This window comes from Perna viridis, chromosome 14, assembly GCF_037379345.1.
Source record: "Perna viridis isolate PV_CMFRI_1.1 ecotype Kerala chromosome 14, ASM3737934v1, whole genome shotgun sequence".
NCBI classification, from domain to species: Eukaryota; Metazoa; Mollusca; class Bivalvia; order Mytilida; family Mytilidae; genus Perna; species Perna viridis.
Genome location: NC_142458.1, coordinates 16,967,381 through 16,987,000, shown reverse-complemented (window position 1 = coordinate 16,987,000; position 19,620 = coordinate 16,967,381). Strand labels below are relative to the sequence as shown.

At 32.0% G+C, this 19,620-nt stretch overlaps 1 protein-coding gene across 3 annotated transcripts in view; it reads left to right on the top strand.

Moving 5' to 3' along the window:
- Positions 1–19,620, top strand: part of LOC148598425 (intermembrane lipid transfer protein VPS13B-like) — a 64,746-nt gene extending 45,126 nt beyond the window's left edge. The window contains exons 39-51 of one of the 3 annotated variants that reach the window (XR_015918657.1): positions 893–1,139; positions 1,712–1,888; positions 3,000–3,137; positions 3,804–4,221; positions 4,588–5,877; positions 6,569–6,745; positions 7,389–7,559; positions 8,129–8,296; positions 8,900–9,005; positions 9,427–9,676; positions 11,639–11,659; positions 16,730–17,118; positions 17,205–17,314. Coding sequence is in view for 2 of the 3 variants with exons in the window: in XM_088561808.1 (XP_088417934.1) it covers positions 893–1,139; positions 1,712–1,888; positions 3,000–3,137; positions 3,804–4,221; positions 4,588–5,877; positions 6,569–6,745; positions 7,389–7,559; positions 8,129–8,296; positions 8,900–9,005; positions 9,427–9,676; positions 11,639–11,659; positions 16,730–17,041 (3,475 nt within the window). In the remaining variant the exon portion in view is untranslated. Of the gene's footprint in view, positions 1–892; positions 1,140–1,711; positions 1,889–2,999; positions 3,138–3,803; positions 4,222–4,587; positions 5,878–6,568; positions 6,746–7,388; positions 7,560–8,128; positions 8,297–8,899; positions 9,006–9,426; positions 9,677–11,638; positions 11,660–16,729 lie in introns of all 3 variants that reach the window. The other 2 variants (XM_088561808.1, XM_088561809.1) reach the window with 2 other exon arrangements.

The following is a 19,620-nucleotide window of genomic DNA, read 5'->3' as shown; positions in this document are numbered from 1 at the left end:
TTTGTAACTTATTTTGATTGTGTCTTACAATTTTCTTCCTTAAAAGTATGTTTTAAAATGAAAAATTGTGAAATTTGAGTTACAGCCAAAACCGGAAATGTCAAATTTTCTCGATTGTTGGTTTAGTTTTATAAGTTATTCTTGTGTCAATTTTATCATGCTTTGAAATTAAAATTATCCAATTTATGTAGCTACTTATTTTTACATGATGTTTTAGTCTGCATATAAGTTTCTTTCATTCACATTTTTGTATGAAATACCGCATCAAGGTAAATAAATTGACCGATCAAGTGCAAAATATCGATCTTATGTCTTACAAAAATGATACTGTAATCTAATTCTAAAAAACTTTTTTTCACACGATTTGACCTTCAAAATTTTCTGTATACAATACATAAATGTGTATTATACACACCCAAATATGGTATATGCGTGGCACATATGTAGCATTTTTGCCCCTAGTAGTCAACACACTTAGTACATACTGGTATAATATGTATATATTGTCTTATGGTTATTCATATCTTTGTGGTTCACAATTTTTATTGATCTCTTAATACCATATATTGGGTAATTTTGGTGTAGTTTGGCAGTCTGTCTAAAAAACCAAAATAAATTCTGCAAAATATTCACTCTGGACTTCAGTGTTTAGTAGACCTCATAGCATTTCCTAAAATTTATTGTACACCGTTTGATCTAAAAATAATCAAATTTTGTTTTTGTCAAAATAACCAGCCATACAGTATTCCATTAATTCATTGCATAGCCAAGTTAGAGAACATGTCAATAATAAAACATCACTGAGCAAAGGAGATTTATTTTATTATGTATTTATCTCAGAAATATGTTCAACATTTCAAGGCTTTAATTGCTGTATGGTTCATTTGTGTAGCTACAGTGAAAATCTGTCACCAAGGCAACCAGGTGGAGACTTTGCTGACCTTGACCTTTCACTGCCAAGTATTGACCTTAGTTTGACCTTGGCTGAGTATTGGCCTGGATGTAGTACACTTTTGATTGACGTCTGCCCATGGTGTCTTCTGACCAATCACAGTATCCTTGACTTAGTGCTGATAGATTCCAGTAAAACAACATGGCCACTTCCTCATGGAAAAACATTTAGTCCTCCAAAACTTCAGGTAAATACTCAAATATCTTTTTAGTCCAGTTGTTTCATAGTTAATTGCTAACTGGACAATTACACCTCATTCATAAACTGATGAATGTAACGTAACATCAGGAGAAGTTTTTCCCACATTTCTGACGTAAAGTAATATCATTCTGGTTCTATGACAGCCTAAAAGATTGAGTGCATACAATTTGATTTCAGAAGATTGTTTCTACTTGGATAAAAAATTTTGTTGATATTTCGTTGACCAAATTTTGTAATGCGGTCGTGACGTCATCATCCTTTTTTAATGATTAACTTGTTGAATTTTTATGCTTAAGTTAAATTATAAGGAATGACTATTATATTTTTTTCGGTCTATTTGAAATAACCTCAATGCCTTTGGGCACACTTGAAAATAACCTGTGTAAAATAACCTGCTACGTAGGTTATTTAATGTACACCATGTGATTGAGATTATTTCTTCCTAGACCGAAAAAATATAACAGTCATTCCTTAAATAGACTTTCAGTTTGTATATGCTCTTCTCTTGGTTTGAAATGGTAGCTTCATAACAAATACACCTATTTATTTCTTTCCAAGAACTCTTTCACTGTTGGTATATTGATAAATGGAAATCTCTACACTGGAGGAGATATTGGTCTGTCTGACGAGGCTGTAGCGGATCAGAGATATCGACAGGATCTTGGTAAAACCCTGTACACAGATGGATATGCTGTAACTCAAATAGCTGTCAAAACTCAACTTTCAACTTTCCAGGTAAAATCTGTTATACATGTAACAGCAAATTCATATCTTAAGGATGTTTGCTGCTCTGTTCTAAAATAACAACCTTTCTAAACTTTTGGTATAGATTTGTAGACAATGATCTTTGGAACAAAAATACCAAATAAAATTGTAAGGTCAGTGATATCATTTTCGAAATATAAGCGTTGAAAATTTGGCGGGAAATGTGACTTCTCTTGATTTTTCCTTTGACTTACACTTTCTTTAAACTATGAAAAAAATAACAAGGATTTGGAAATATATTGTCACATGGATCAGAATAATGATATGATAATGATACAAGAAAAAGACAACTTAGGATAAATGGTCAAATAATTTATGGCATTTAGTTGGGTAAAACCTGACGATTATGAAAATCTGACAAAAATTCCAAAATGAGACCAGCAGACATCCTTAATGAAATAAGACAATGCATGTCTTTACCATTTTTGTTTGCAGTGCATAACAGTATTATGTTTTCTTGATTGTATTATGGTGCCATATTAATTATTGAGAAATACTATATGGTTGACTTTCTTTTTTGATTTAAAGGAAAATCTTTTTAATGCCTACAGAGGCAACATCTGTGTCTAGGACATATCTGTCTCTCAGACACAAAAATGTTACTAGGGCAGTCCTACATTGAATGTTTTAACTAAATAATTGTGTCAATATGGAGTGTGAGGGCATCACTTCATCATTTTTTAAAATTTTTCTCGTAAGGTTGTATGTGATCAATTTAAATAAAAGTGTGATTTAATGGAAAGTCATTCTTTTATGACATCAAATATTGATATTATGTGCAAAAACAATTCTAAGTACAAACATTTCATATCATACAAAGAAGCACATGTTCTGATGTGTTATCATTGAACTAATTATAACCCTCAGGAGTGAAGCTATCTGCACATTGAAGTAAATATATGTATACACTTCAATTATTTATTTTCCTGATATTTTTCATAACTTCATAGTCCAAGATGCAATGTAGTTGACAAAGATGAGAATAATAAATTGACAACTGAAGCATTGTAATGTAGGTTTTGACAGGATCTGAACCTGTAAACAAATATTTGACTTAAGATTTATATTTTTCTTTCTCCAGGTATATTTCCTGACTCTTCAGTCCAAGATGGTGAGTGGGATGAGGATAATAACCATTAGAGAAACCTATTGTATCAGTAACCAATCAGCTCTAGATCTCACCCTGTCTCATCACTGTGTACAGCTGTGTCAGAAAAAGGTGAGCTGAGATCTGAATTCAAAATGGAGGGCTTATTCACCGTAATTTTTTTTTCATATTTTTTTACTGGTATTTTTTTCCACAATTAAGCCCAAAAAAAATAAATGGCTTGTGACAATAAGTTGTTTTACCTTAGTTGACACCACAGGATCAGACACAAATTTGCTAAATCAAAAATTAAATGATTCACATATTCTTTTTACATGTATCATAATTATAACTTAAAGACGTGATATTGTTTCAAAATGAGTTAGTGTTATTGTTTTTGCCCTTTCTGTTTGTCACGCTTCAGTAAGCGCAACACCTTTGTCACGCTTTAGTAAGCACAACACCTTTGTCACGCTTCAGTAAGCACAACACTTTGTCACGCTTTAGTAAGCACAACACCCTTGTCACGCTTCAGTAAGCACAACACTTTGTCATGCTTTAGTAAGCACAACACCTTGGAAACTTTCGTGAGACTTTGTCAGTAGTTATGACATGATATGTAGTTGTGCATATTGCCAGGAATTTATGTTCCACTGAATTTTGTGGGATTTATACCCTTTTGAACGGGAAGACATATGTTTTGTAGACAAGAACAAACTTAAATTTATCTTGTAGCTTTATATGATTTGTGAAATCAGTTTAATGAAATCTTTTTGATAACTTTGCTTCTGTTTTTAGTTTTCCCTGACAGTCTCTGATGAAAACAATAGGGAGTTACGTAAGAAATCATCTCAAACAATACCACTCCCCTGCTGGTCTGGTTATAGCCTGAACAGTTCAGATGTTTCTGACATCAGTTTTGTAAACTATGTTCTGATGAGACAAGATTTGACATCTGCTGAGGGAAACACATCTAAAGCTGATTGGTCAATACCAGTTAGACTTGTAGCCAATGAGAATCCAGGAAGAGTAACAGTATCATTGCCAGTGGTTACTGAATCTGTGATGTCGCTGCCTTTGTGCATAGTTGGTCAGACTAAGCATGGAGTGTCATATTTTGTGATTAAAGAGGACAAATCTCCTTCCTGTTTGTTGTATAACTATACCAATGTACCTATTGTGTATGGTTACCAGAACCTTTCAATATCTAGAGCAGGTAAAATCAACAAATATCTGGCAAATTGTAATATAAGATGTATTTTCACTTTTGTCACCAATTGCAGACACATTCACAATTTCCCATTGATTTCATACAGTGATCTCTTTCAGTTAAAGATTGTTATGTCACAGTACAAGATAATGTCTTTCATCTGACTTCAAAAGGTCATTCAGAGTAAAATATTAAGTGTGAATTGCAAGATACTGGTACATAAAGGTACATAAGTAACACAGTTTGATACAAAATGAAAAAAAGAGTAAGAATGAAGTTAAGTGAAACTGTATTAATGAAATAGAAGATTTTCTAGGTTTAATGGACATTGTGCTTGAATTAAAAATGTTAAAGATGTTTTATATTTTTTAGGCTATACTACACAAGAGGAAGCTGAATTGACAGACATTTTACCCACAATTCTTCCTAATCAAAATGTGTTCTACACACCTTCAATGACCAATCGACAGTTCCAGCTGTCTATTGGGGATGGAGGTCTGCCCAGGATTCATGTTGGTATCCAAAGATCTTCTGATACAGATGAATCAGACAGTGAGAGTAAACACTCACAAGATCAAGATTGGAATATTACTTGGAGTGACCCACTGGATATAAATGAAGACATGGAAAGATTCATATCACTGCCTAACCTTTTGAACCTAAAGGTTAAGGTCATACATGCTTCTATGGTAACCCATGTCGTGATAAATGCTGCAAGTAAGGCAGAGGTTTCAGCAAAGGAAATCAGAAACAAAATTGGTACTGTTACAATAACTGAGAATCAACATAAAGCAGATGACAAAAATTTAGAAGTTAAAGAATTTGATGTTGGTGTTTTGAAACAGGAAGTTTTTATTAATTCTAATATATTAAAGAGGAGCTATGAGTTGTATGCTAGTTTACATTTACATCATTGGTGTTTGGTTCTACAAGACGAGTCGAGCTCTGATACTCAAATTTCTGAAGTAATCCGAGTTACATGTGATCATCTATTTTTAGCTCATTACCCGTTGATTGAAGGATTCGATGAAAATAGCCCTTGCCATGATTGCTATTCTGTTTCTGCTGAAAATATTCAAATTGATAACCAATTGTTTGAAACTAAGGGTTTGTATGACTTTCCTGTGATATTTGCTCGAAGAGAACAGAAGAAAAAAGATGAAGATTTTCTTGTTGAATTTCATTCCATGAACTTGTCTGAAAAGCTAGCTGTGATAAAAGCAAGAAGTTTTGCTCATGTGCTTGTTGTTATGGAAACAGATTGTTTGGATAATTCATTAATCAAGTCTGTAGAAATTGCTATGGAACCAATATTAGGGAATGTTGATGATAGATTTGTTTATAGAATGCTGGAAGAAATTGAGAAACTCATTCCAAGCTCCTTGTCTGGTTCAGATAGATGCTTGAAAGACATAAACAGGATGCCATCTCATTTAGTTACAATGTCACATGGTCTAAGTTCACCAATTAGAATCAAGCAGCTTGTGATTCAACCTTGTTCCCTGTTGATTAGTGTTCATGCCTCACTAAAGCTTTTTATAGCTTCTGATAAAACACCTTTGACCTTTGGAAAGTTTGAGAAAAGAGGAGTCAACTCGACAACCCACCAACTGGTACGAGTGCTAGCCATGCATTATGCCTCAAGTGCCTTGTTCAGGGCAGGTGAGTTTATATAAACATGATAGATAATTGATTAATTGTTTTTAACTTAATATATATCAGAATAATTGTTTTATAATATATAAAAAGGTGCATCTATGTTTTACTTTTTCTTATCATTATATCTTTATCAACACTACATTAATTAGTGCTAATTTAGAACACCAACTTCCTGTTATTGCAAACATTTGTGGTAGAGGGGTTTTCATGGACTTTAAACTCTTTAGAGGACTTAATAAACATTGTTTTAAAAAAAAAAGTGTCAGCCAAAGTTAGGTTAAATGAGCAATTCCAACTTAACTTAGGAATATTCTACTTTGAAAAAGGAAAGGAAAATCTCATACATAACTCTTGAAATCAGTGATACGTTTGTAACATATTAGTTTCACCAAAGCCTTTCAAGCTTTAAATTGAAATAGAATGAAATCAGTCCATGTTACTTTAATGCTTGCATGAGATTGGAGTAAAATGCTGTCAATACAAACGTTCCAATAATTTCTAGGAGTTGTGTCCCTTACCCTAGGTCTACCTCCTTAAAGTATAACCATTCAAAAATGATTTCAGGAATTCTAGGAAATAAATAATGTCAGAAAAGATGAAAATGTCTACATAGGATTAAAAGTTGTTTCACCCTCTGCATGTTTTTTAGATGGAGTATTACTTAATGTAATTATGTATTTTTTCCTTTACCTAGGTATTGTTGTTGGTTCACTAGAGATATTGGGGAACCCTACAGGGTTAATCAGGTCGATAGGCACAGGTGTGGCTGATTTAGTCAGATTACCCTATGGGGGCCTCACTCAGGGTCCAGGAGCCTTTGTGTCAGGGGTCAGTTCTGGAATGTCATCTTTTGTCAGGAATATTTCATCAGGTTTGTCAAATTTTATTAATTGGTAGGTTTATAGTGGTACTGGTACTGTAAATATATGCACCAAGTTAAAATTTTGTGGTACTTGAAGAGATGTGGATTCTGCCTGAAAATCATAGTCCAAGATATTTATTTGAAGGACATATTTGCTGATTTTTTGTGAATTAGAAAAAAGATTAACGTTTTCAGTCAGTTTTTGTGTTTTCAATAAAGAATGACTTTCATATTATAAAAAAAAATATTTTGTACCTCTGTCATTGGTTCTCTTTAATCATTTAAAAGTGGAGGCAGAAATTTTGCACCAAGGTATGTGTATATTTAAAATAAAGGAGGGGGTGAAATATTACAGCCGTGTGGGTTAATTTATCATATAGTAGAAATACTGCAGTAGGGGAGGTTAAATTTTAAAAAATCAAAATTGTGTTGCATGTACCTCAGAAATAAGAAAGTTTCTTCTCAAGTGCAGGTTGAGATTTCTGATTCATGGAATTTTTTTTTCTGTGATAATCACCAAAACCTTAGATTAATTATTTTCTGAAGTACAGATACTATTCCTCAGAATTGGGAGGTGCTACTCAGTTTGTGGTTCAAATTCTAATATAGTAAAAAATTACTCTGAAAAGTCACTATTATTTTTGGTCTTTAGGTATGTTGACATCAGTGACCAACTTTGCCTCCAGTGTTTCCCGTAATATGGACAGACTATCAATGGATGACAGTCATCGTGAGAGACAAGAAGAGAGGAGGAGGCAACATCCATTGGGTCTTACCAGTGGGCTGAGAAATGGGCTGACAGGCTTTGGCATGAGCTTGTTAGGTATACCATTTATTACCTTGTAGCAGGAAATGTTGACTTTATCCATAAAGATAAGGGAGTCACAAAAATTAAAGCTCACCAAATATAAGTAAAAATATTTCATAGTTATCTCCCATAGACCTGTCTATTGACACGAAAAACTGAGACTGTAAAAATTTAGTACCACTGTTCATAAAGCAAAATTACCTGATACACATTCTTGTCCCTTCTGTACCAGTTTAAAAGAAAATATTAAATAATGGTAGGTGGTGGTAACTACCAGGGTTCTTATGGCTTTTAGACCAGCAGTTAGCCAGTAAAAAATTAAAAGGGGTTATCAGTAGTCTTCCTGGGCCTCAACAAAAAATTCAAGTATAACTCGGTTGCCAGTTTATAGGCACTGTTCAGTAGGTCAATCATTTTTGCCCTAAAATGCATGAAATATCTGCCATAGGATGCTAAACAATTATCAATCAATCAATGGTATTGAACATTTAGTTAAAGTCTTAACCAGGTTATTGGTTATTTTAAAATGTAAACACCAAGAAAATAAAACATGACTTAATTATCCTATAATTGCTTTTTTTCAGGTGCTGTTGCTGGTATAGCTGATCAACCTCTACAGACAATGATGTCAAGGGGTGAAGGTCAGAGGTCAGGTGCTTCAGAACTTGTTTCTGGTGTGGGGAAAGGTTTAGTGGGTGTGTTTACAAAACCAATAGGTGGCGCTGCTGAGTTTTTATCTCAGACTGGACAAGGTAGGTATTCTGCTAGCCTGATTTTTCAAGTATTACTTAAATTTGTGTCTATTGAGGTATGTGTATTTAAATAGAGGGAATATTTCATTGAACATTCCTTGAAAGTTAACTGTAAAAGAATTTGAAGTTGACAAAATTTGTGTTATTATTACTTATTGCAGATTTATGACATGTTTGAGCTGATTTTTTTCATTGATGAAGAGTTTTAGTTCTTGATTTTTAGTGACATCTATATTTTGAGTGAAACCAAGAAAAAAAAATTACTTGTTCAGCAAACTGTTTAATCTCCAGCAAACCACTTTAGAAGATTTTAATCATTTCTACATACATTGTTGGGAAAATTGTTGTGGTGCAGGGGTGGATCCAGGATTTCAGAATAGGGTCTGTAAATAGAATTAAATGCCTAGGGAAACCAAACAAGAAAATTTATGGGGTTAGATTTAGTGGAAAATAAAGATTTCATGCGAAAAAAAAATGTATTCCCCCAATTTTAAGGGGGATGTAAGCCTGGCATGCTCATCCTTGGATTGGCACCTGGGGTGGTCGTAAATAGATTGTTGTATTATGGCTCATTTTCATTGATGTTGTACCTATACATTCTAGGTTTATTATACGGCACTGGTCTATCAGGGGATGTAATCAAACCCTCGTATCCAGCAGAAGAAATTAACATCTCACACATGAACAATAGTCATCTCAAATATATCAGGTAATGAATAAAACCTGGAAGGTGAAATTATGATTTTGATTTGAAACATAATAAAATCTGAAACTGTTATCAAAAATGTTGAAACAAATTTCTATTCTTTTTATTCATTTCAACAGACATATGGTGGTATACTGTTCCATTGTATGAGGCCTATTTGTTCACATTGTTTTCCAATTTTTTATTTCAAAATTACGGGATTTTGGACACTGAAAAAAGGGGGGTACAGGTTTATGCTTTAGTGCAGCTTTTGTTTTTTGTTAATTGCCTCAACATTGAGTGTGTATATAGGTTTATTGGATCCTTCTTAATCACCCCTGCAGTTACATACTAAAAATAGATATTGCTAAAAAAGGTTTATTGCGTAGTTTTTAGCCTTTACTGCTTTAATAAATTCATTGATACAAAGTCTTTTCAATTTCAGAAAACTTCTTCAATCTCTCCCCAATTGTGAGCTCCAGTCTTCTATAGTGGCTAATTATCTTGATATCATGGATTCAGAAGTCAAAGTTGAACTTTTATTGACCAATGAGCTGATGCTGATGCTTGGAATAGAAGATGACAGTCAACAACAAGCTTTTTCATTGGCTGAGTTGGAGGTCAAAGTTCAGCATGACAATCCACAGTTAATTACCTTTGTTTGGAGGGATTCCTTTCATCAAGATATTCCACAGGTTGGTTTATTTGATTGGTTGAGAAAATCCATTGACCTTTGTCCTTGCTTTATAAGTTGATCTTTACTTATATGAGGGTTGTGATGTCATGAAATGAGATTTACCATTGTTGCTTGAAGTCTCATGGGGTTTCAACTTTCTTTTACTTACTTTGTTTTACCTGCCCAGAATAAATCACAAAATATTATCAAGTTTGAATGTGCTCTTGAATCATGTATTGTTGTAACTGAACAAATAAATTGATGGTATGTATTTGATTGATATAAACTCAAAACTTTTTGTGTGCGCAAATCTGTGATTTGGATGTACATTTTGTTGTACCCGTTTGTTTTTTGAATAAGCTATAGCTAAGTGCAAGTTATCAAAATAAGGCTTGTAAGTGTTGTTCTGATTTATTTTTGACCTGGAACTTCAAAATCATTTGAAATCAAAGACCCATTTATATTTAGTTGGTTACTTCTGGGTACAACAAAATGATATTTACCAGATAGTAAATTTTCTGTTTTGTATTATTATCAAACTTATCATAATGAAGAAATGGTTAAGTGTAAGTGTTTGTAAGAATCAGGCAAAATGGGAAAAATCAGAAACATGCATGTCAAAACCCACCAATCTGACAATATAATTTCACTCCAGGATGCTTTCTTTCTTTGTGTCCCATCCCATTTTTCATTTCATCATCATTTCATGTTCATTTTATCATCCATTTCATGTTCATCATCTGAATATAGCTGAAGTATTGCTGCTCGGACGTTAACACCAACAATCAATGAATCAATCTTTCTTTGAAATGGCCATTATTTGATCTCTGCATCATTTGATTTACTTAGAAATTTTTCAACAGAATCGTAGAAAAATGAGGTTTTTGTCAGAGTTATCTGCCCTTGAAATTTTCATTTTCAGTGCATTTTAATGAAATTGTAACTCAATGATCCAGCATGATATAGAAAATCTTGTCTGATTTCCATGATTCCGATGGTTAAAAAAGTCAAATTAAACTATCAAAATGGTTGGTTTTTCCCTACCATGTTTCACCCGCTGCCTGATTCTTACAGATACTGCACTTATACTAGAGCCATATATTTATCATATTTACACATTGGAGGTTTAAAGGATTGTAGTTATTACTGTATTGACAACCACGTCCTATGTTTTTGAATGATAGTTTCTGACCCATTCTTGTGAATTGTGACGAGACTTACAAGTTCAATAGGTCACTCTTACCATTCTTCTAGCATGTTATAAATGGTGCATGGTCTCCCAATCATTGTTTAAAATCATTAGTTTTTTTTCCATGCATGTGAGCCTCAAAACATTTTGTAGTACATGTATGTTACATACCAGGGAAGATTAAAGATCCTTAAAGCCCTTTTCTTGGAAATCCTCTATTGGACAAGAATGTTAACCAAATTATTGAAAGGTACATTTCTTATATTTATATCTCAGGTGACTCTCGTCCTTTAGTATGTAAACACATGAGATGAATAAAAGGGATGAAGTCTCTTAAAGCAAAATTGGTATGAATATTTCGTAGGGTGTTCTGCATAGAATTATTCTTGGGATTTTTGATCCATTTAAAACATGGCCACTGTTACTAAAAATAATACATAATGGTCATTGCCTTTTTTCAATGTTTTTCGCTATTTTCAATGTTATAACTTTAAAAATAGAATGTTGCTTATGCAAGCCAGGTGAGCGATTCAGGCTCTTTAGAGCCTCTAGTTATTAAATCACTCAAATTGTTTCACGTGAGTATGTTTATGAGACAAAATACACAGAAATTGGCAACAATTATAATTGATATATACTAGCATATAGTATTGAACAGATTGGTTCACGAGTCAGTTGATTCCTTTTTTATTTTTTATTTTAATTGAGGAGAGACTTAATAGCAAAAAAACTTTTGTGGTTGTGTCTAACTACTTTATCTAATTATGTATTAACTTTGTCAATACTAATCAGACTTCAGCTGTCATCAAAAAGGTAGGGAATAAACAATCAATAGAATTGTTACACTTTTACTGAGGGCAAATTCTTCTACTTATAAACCTCTTGTAGAAGCGTGGTGAACTTTGTCTTAAAAAGTGGTCATTCCACTCCTTGTTATTTTTTTACCCTTTTAATGGTTCTCAGGGGCGGGTCCAGGTAAGGGCGTAATGGGCGTATGCCCCCCCTTTAAAAAAAAAAAAAAAAAAAAAAAACTATCGTTATAATCTGCTAGTATTGTATTGAATGATGGCAATTTATCATATTCATTAATTAAACACATACTCTGATTTCTTTTTATACTGATTCCCCAATTTGATGGGTCATCATCAACCGTAAAATTTCGTTTCTCGGAGTCCGGCGTGTTCGACTCTGCGATTAGTATCCATTGTTGTTGATGTGATAAAGAATTCGCAAAGATGTCGATGTCAAAAACAAAACGTCAAAAGACCTTAAAATCGTATCAAGGTGTCTTGGACACCTTTTTTAAACAACCAAAACGGTAAGTAAATCAGTATAATACATGAATTTTGGTTGTATTGTGTGACACTAACTTCGATTCCCCATAGCCATTCTAAATATACCGGGGGGGGGGGGGAGGGGGTATATTACTATATATACAATACTGGGTATATTCTGACAAAAGGGGTTGTATTTTCAGCTAAATTGTCTAAAATGGGGTTATTTTTTCACGCGTTGCCTTGGAAGGGGTCACTCAGATTTGACTATGATATCCAGAACGGGGTTCAAACCTATGATTGCGTTGGATAAAAACCGCAATTTTTATACGTGTGCATGCAAAACAAATTTCTTGGTAGAGTGGTATAAATACAGCACAAACAACATTTTCCGTCGGTCCGTCCATCCCGGTGGTTTTAATACAATAACTCGAGAACGGATACACGTTTTTAACATTTGCACAGTTCAATGTAGTTGTTTAGTGTTAATATTAAATCCATGTTAAGATCCATCCAATCATTTTAATATACCATAGACAATTAATGGAGAAAACTCGGCATAAAAAATGTCACACCCTGACACTTTAACTATAAAATATACATGCTCCAAGTCAGGAACCGTTACATTAGTGCAATTCTCTATTATTTTATGTTTTTAAGCCAAAAAAGGTCCAAAAATTTTTTATTCTACGCCCCCCCCCTTTCAAATATCCTGGACACGCCCCTGGTTCTGACTGTCTTTCAGTTAACATTTCAACAATAACAAAAGAATGTCTTGAATGATTTTTTTTAGTTATTGGAGAATCAATGTTCTAAGATTTTAAAAAATCAAAGAAAATTTCTATTTTACTGTTGCTGTCTTAATTTGTAACACAATTTTTAAAGGACAGAGAAAGTAAAGTTACAATCATATAATTGTTTAAAGTCTTATTGTAATGAAAATGAACATTGGTTAACACCTTTCATGTTGGAATAATTACTAATCCCATGAGCATGAATTTATTTGGTCTCTTGAAGTGTATAACTTCATTTAGTGGCTCCAGTGGTAAGGACAGAGTTCGGATGTTAGGAACACCCTTTTTAAAAAACTTTGTAATTTCTTGCAAAATTTGGGCAAAAAATTAAGCAAAATAATGGGCAAGAATACCCCTTTTGTCCTGAAGTCCCTTGAAAATCTGGCTAATCACCTAACTTCTACAGGGGGTTGAAGAGGGATAGTAACGTTCACTTATGTTTTTTTTTAATCACTATTTTTACATGTAGTCATCATTGTGTGGAAACTTTTTGCTTATTTCATTCAATTTCATTTATTATAATTTATATTACACTGTTCACTTACATGGTCAGTTTTGTATGTGTACTTTCACTTATATTTGATTAGAAGATGGGGTTATTCCCCTTTGTCCAATCAAAAACTGAATGAAAAAAATGTAAAAGGTTATATAAAGAACATTTTTTTAAGCATGGCTGAGACTGTGTTTTATTGATTAACCTAAAATTTGCTATTTTCTAGAACGTTTTCATAAAAGTTTTATTGATCATTGGAATGGCTACTTTAGATGAGTCTTTATGAAAATTAATTTAAATTGAATTATTTATCATATTTAGCCATGTAAGGCATGAAGGACATTGTATATTCAATAATTACTAACTTGAAATATGAAATATTTAATTTAAAAAAAATCTTATTAAGCTTTTTAAACTATTCATATTTTATGTAAATACATGTTACTAACAAACACTTAAGGACTTGTGAAGATTATTCTCCTGATAATGGTGCTGATCATGACTGGCTTTGTTAGAATAGATATATGCAGGATATTGTTTATGGTTCCAATTTTACTACCTCGTCATTCATGAAAAGAAGAAAAATTGGCATAATATTCAGAATTAACTATATCATTATGTTCTGAATGTATTTTCCTACTCAACAAAAGTTGACCTTTGTTTTGATGTCTGCCTGTAACTTCATTGCACTTATGGTGAACCATAAACTACTAAGTTAGACTTTGATATATATTGAATATTCAGTAATATATATGTCAAGGATTCACAATGATATATTTTCATGATATTTTTGTCATGAGGAAAATTGCAAAATTTCATTGCATACAAAAAACAAGGGTTTTAGGTAAACTTAATATGATTGGCTTTGGGCTGGCTATATGTGTGGCTAGAAGCTGGTTTCTTCCGGAGATGGCCTTTTTCCAGATGAGATGACCGTGTAAGACAAGGTCATGTGTGCTTGTCTTAATTCATTCTTTTAACCAATGAAACGTCTTGAAAGTGGCAGCATTATAGACATATTCAAAACAAAGGCAGAGAAAATATGTCACTATATACTATGTTTCTAGAAATTACAGCATTCTCTAAGAGAAACTGGTATTTATACCCTTTGAAGATCAAAGATTGGGTTTTCTTTCACTCATAAGAGAAATTCTTGGTCTTTTCTCTCATTCCCCTACACTCCTCTTGCAAAAAAGACAAATTTCTCAAATTGTGAAAAATAAGCCATTCTTTAATCTACACTCCTGTAAGAACATTTATACTTATAGAGACTATTTATGTAAAATTATTCCATCTGATACTTTTTTACAAAATGAACAAGGTACATGTTTGAAGGAAATAGCATTTCTGGAAAAGGTTATATTCTTCATTCATAAGTTGGAAACTTAGCCAACAAAGTTTGTTGAGTGCTAAGTAAGGAACTGATGGATTAAAAAAAACAAAACATTCAAAATGAGAAAATGTTTAAAAAAAAATTAATAAAAAAAACAAAAAAACATGCCAAAAAAATTTAATGTGACCAAATTCTTCTAATAATTATTAGCCTTAAGGCATACATAATATGATTATTAGTGTAATCTCAAAATTACATAATGTTATATCATTTTATCCTGAGGGATAATATGAAACCATTCAATCCTTATCAGTCACCAGGCTGTAATGACCAAACTGATTAGTAATGATGTCGTTTTTATAGTCTTTTCACACTTCAAAGCCTTAAAGATATAAATTGAGGGAAGAAATGTTATTTTTTCTATCCAGTAACTTTTATTTATTACCAAAAAAACATGCATTGCATCATTAATTACATAATTCAACCGATTTGAGATATGATACTATCAGTTGTATCTTCCTTGCTAGAACATGTCTTGAATACCTTTTCTTGTTAACTGGCAACGAGACCACAATTGATTTTCACGTGTATTTCAATATACACATTTGAACAGATTTAAAAAAATTCTACTTGCACAAACTGAATAAAACTTCTCTGGCCCAAAGATACCTACTAGTGGGTTTTTATTTGCAAATTGCAGAAAAATTCTCCATTATTTTATAAAACTAAGACAAATGACCCAGAGATAGGGTGGACATAACAAATGAACTGAGTTAAAAGTCAGAAATTTTTACCTTCTTTCACTGGACCAAATCACAACTTGTAGTCATAATTTATTAATGAAAAAAAATTCTATGAAATTTTGACATATTTTTTACCAATTTGTGGTAAAACTTTAGAAAATAAATTCCCAGAAAATATATCAAAAAATGAGGAAGGACCCTACCATCAAATTTGGAACTATATTCGTATCCAACGAAAAACCAATGGGAATTAATCGTTAATTTTTTAACACAAAAAGATCTATTAGATGTTGTCATATAAAAACTGTAAAGAAAAAAGTATTGTTTATGGAGTCTAATATTCAAGATTTCTTTTAAGATTTTGATAAAAAAGAAATGGTAATGCTGAACAAAATATATTCCATTTTTCTTTATTTTATGTTGAAGATTAATCTACAAATATTTGAATCTCAAGAAGAATGTTTTGTTGGTACCCCTTGAATTGATAAATACTGATCATAAGACTGTAATTATTGAATGAATTAGATCATGTAGCAGGATTCTTCCTTTCTTGTTCACAGCTTTCCTCTTGATGTAGTAATCTTCTTACAATTTAATTATGTATATAACTTTCCCTTGATGTTTTCTATAAAAGGAAGCCTTATGATAAAATGTGTGCTTTTCAGCTGCTGATTTGCATTTAGCATTTGTGATGCATAATTTTAAGCTTAATTAATGACCTACCAGCATATACCTGTATTCACAATGTTTAAACATTAATTTCAATGCTGTAAATTCATTTATTATTGCTATTGGTATGTTTTTATTATAAGGAAAATTGTGACTGGATTTTAAGCACAATTAAAAAATAACCATTATGATTATGTAATGAATTTGAACAGGATTCCTGATATTGCGAAAATTAAAATTGTTTTGTTGGCCATAATGTCAAAGTCATGACTATAATGAAATTAATGCAACATTTTTAAATTTACTGTAGTTAGGTTTCCATTGATAGAAAGTAGAAAATTTTATCTGTTTTACTAGTTATTGAAATAGTATTCGTATTTGGGGAAATTTATATTTTTTTCCATTGCTACTTTCTATATGATGCTTTCTGTTCCCAAACTTCAGTATTTGAAAATAGAGCAGATAATTAATAACATATTTAGAATGAAAATAAAATATTTACATATTGAATATGTTGAGATTGTTAATGACAAACATTGCTGAAAGAGTAATAGTTTTTTGTGTCCTTTTTTTGCAGTCTGAGAAAGAAAATAAAGATCGGGTAGCTGCTTTCATCGACGGGACATCAGAGTTTGTGCGTCCAGACATCTCACTGAAGTTGAACCTCAATCCAACTCATGACATTCCAGATTTCCCACAGGTGTCACCACCAGATTCAGTGGAATCATATGACGACAGCAGACCAGTTTCACCATCATTGTCCCCGACATGCCGACCAAGTTTTGCACCAGAATATCACTTCCTAGTTGACCCCTATGCTAAGGATGTTTTTCTTGCTATATTCAGCTCAACAAAATTAAAACTTTCTGGCAAGGGTTTCCTGTTATGATGATTCGTCATATTATAATTCTTGTGATAGGTGCAATTCATTGTATTGTTTTTCTGTGATTTTTTTTTTTTAAATAGGTTATATTGTGAACTTTTAATTCATCATCAAAATGAGGAATTTAGTATATTATATTGTTTTTCTGTGATTTTTTTATTTTAAATAGGTTATATTATGAACTTTTAATTCATCATCAAAATGAGGAATTTAGTATGAATCACGTTTACATGTGCAGACATTTTAAATCCAATACTTTATAAGAGGCTGTCAATAGAATCTTCTGTAAACCATGCAAAACCTTCCAAAAAAGTGGTTTGGACAATTACATACCAATATAAATTTTTATGCTTCTGGTCTAGGACCCCTTGAAAAACTTACAATTATCAACCTCTTAAAGCAGATATCTGTGGAAAAAAACTTTTTGGTTAGTTTGTTTTCAGATCCCTTACTCAACCTACATCCATAAATGATTTTTGAAGTTTTGATTTTGTTACCGGTAATTCAAATGTATATTGTTGTATACAATGAGGGTTAAGGTATGGATTGTCCTTCAGATAAGAGTTGTTTGTATTGATTAAGTATGCAAGATAGTAAAATGTTTACCTTCAGCATGCAAGTGCAGTGAGCATGTTAAAATACTAATTGAGAGTGGAGAAATAATTAAAATCAAGACTTGGGTGAAGGAGAATCAATTTCTTTCATTAACTTCAGCAAGCAAGTGCAGTGAGCATGTTAAAAAAGAAAAAAAATAATATTGAGATTGAGGAAGTTATTAAATTCAAGATTTGGGTGAAGGAGAAACAGCTTCTTCCTTTCATTTTGTTGAAAACTTGGAAAATTTAATTTGATTGGTGTTTAAAAGGTCCTTTGCATATTTAATGCACTGCTAAGAATAGGAGATATTTTATTAAATTGTGTGTAGCTTTTGTAATTTTGTAACCAATTTTGATGAGTTGGAATATTAGCCATGGTGGATGGAAGTTGATCTTGTTGCTACAGTAAGTGTGTTGTTGATAGAATTCAGTTTTAATAAAAGCAATTGTTAAAATAGAAAAATTATCAACAATTTGGTAGTAGATTTCTCTCCCCGTTTTTCATGTGTTGTAATACACATTAAACCATCTTAACAAAGCCATGAAACTAAATGAGTTGTAGTTTTGACAGGTTTTCAGTTAACGTAGTTTTACATATTATTGGAATCATATGATGATATTTTCAACTTTGTCTCTTCCTTAAAGTTACCCTATTTTACAATACAAAGCCTCCATTTTCTTCAGAAGAACTAGCTCCAATTCAGCTTCTGTAATACTGGTATATGTAATGGTAGTGTACATGTATTTATCATTTGGAGTGTATGTATTTATGATTTGTATTTATATTTATATATCTTTAATTGGGAAATTATTGTGATGTTTATAATTGCAAAAGTGTGACTGGGTATCAATAGCATTTTATAAAACTTTTATCATTGAATTTTCATCATTTCTTAATTTTTCATAAGATCTTAAAATAAAAAAATATTTAATTTTAAATCCTTCTAATAATTTCTGAACTCACAGTATTTTTTGTTTGTTGATCAAATCTTACTCATTCCAAACATTTGGAATCAAGTTTATTAGTAGTCTACACAATATTTTTATCTATTGATACAACTGCTGTCCACTTCGTTAATATCATTTCATTCCCATGATTTTTAATGAATTCATTTGTTTTCACTGGACATTTTATACAAAAATGAAATTTTCTTAGCCACATCACCATAGAAGCCTGGGTTTGATTTTTCATGATATAACTTCATTGTGGGAATTGGGAGCCACTTTATTTCTGGTCATAATTTTGTCTTGTTTCAAATGTTTTATTGAAATCCAAATAAGCTTGAATTGTGTGTCCATACTTACCATAATTGGTGAGATGTCAACCTATGTGGTTGTATCAAGTTGTGTCCTGCAAAGCATTTTATTGTAGTAAGACAAAAACCATTGATGAATGATAGATTTTTCTATTTGCAAACTATATATCAGTAGAATTTTTTTTTTTTTAAGGAGTAATATGTTGTATTTGAATTTTTATGTTCCCATTATTACAGTATAATGTTGCCCAGCCACATTTTACAATGACAGAAAAATTATGTTGTTGATTTTGTTATCTTTTTAGTACAATGTTTGTCTTTATAGTGAGAAGTTCAATTTCCATTATCTGAGAGAAATTGGATCAAACAAAAAAATGGGGATGGCATATCATGCACTTTTAAACAAAGGATCATTTCTACATCATTGAAACCCTAGTTTATTATGCTTCATACTTTCATTCATGACAGGAAGGTGTGAAGCGTAATCAACTGGATGTGTCTGACAATGCTATTTCATGCACCATGAAGCTCTAATCATATTGGAGCTCTGTTTATAATACAACAATTTTTATTCAGTCGTCTTGAGCATGTATTGGTATAGTAGCTATATAATGGTTGTTATTGTATGATATTGGGGGAATATTAATGCTTGTCTGTTACTGGTGACTTTTTGATGAAGTGGAATAACATCACATTTAATATATTTTTCATGAAATAAAAAAAATATTTTTGA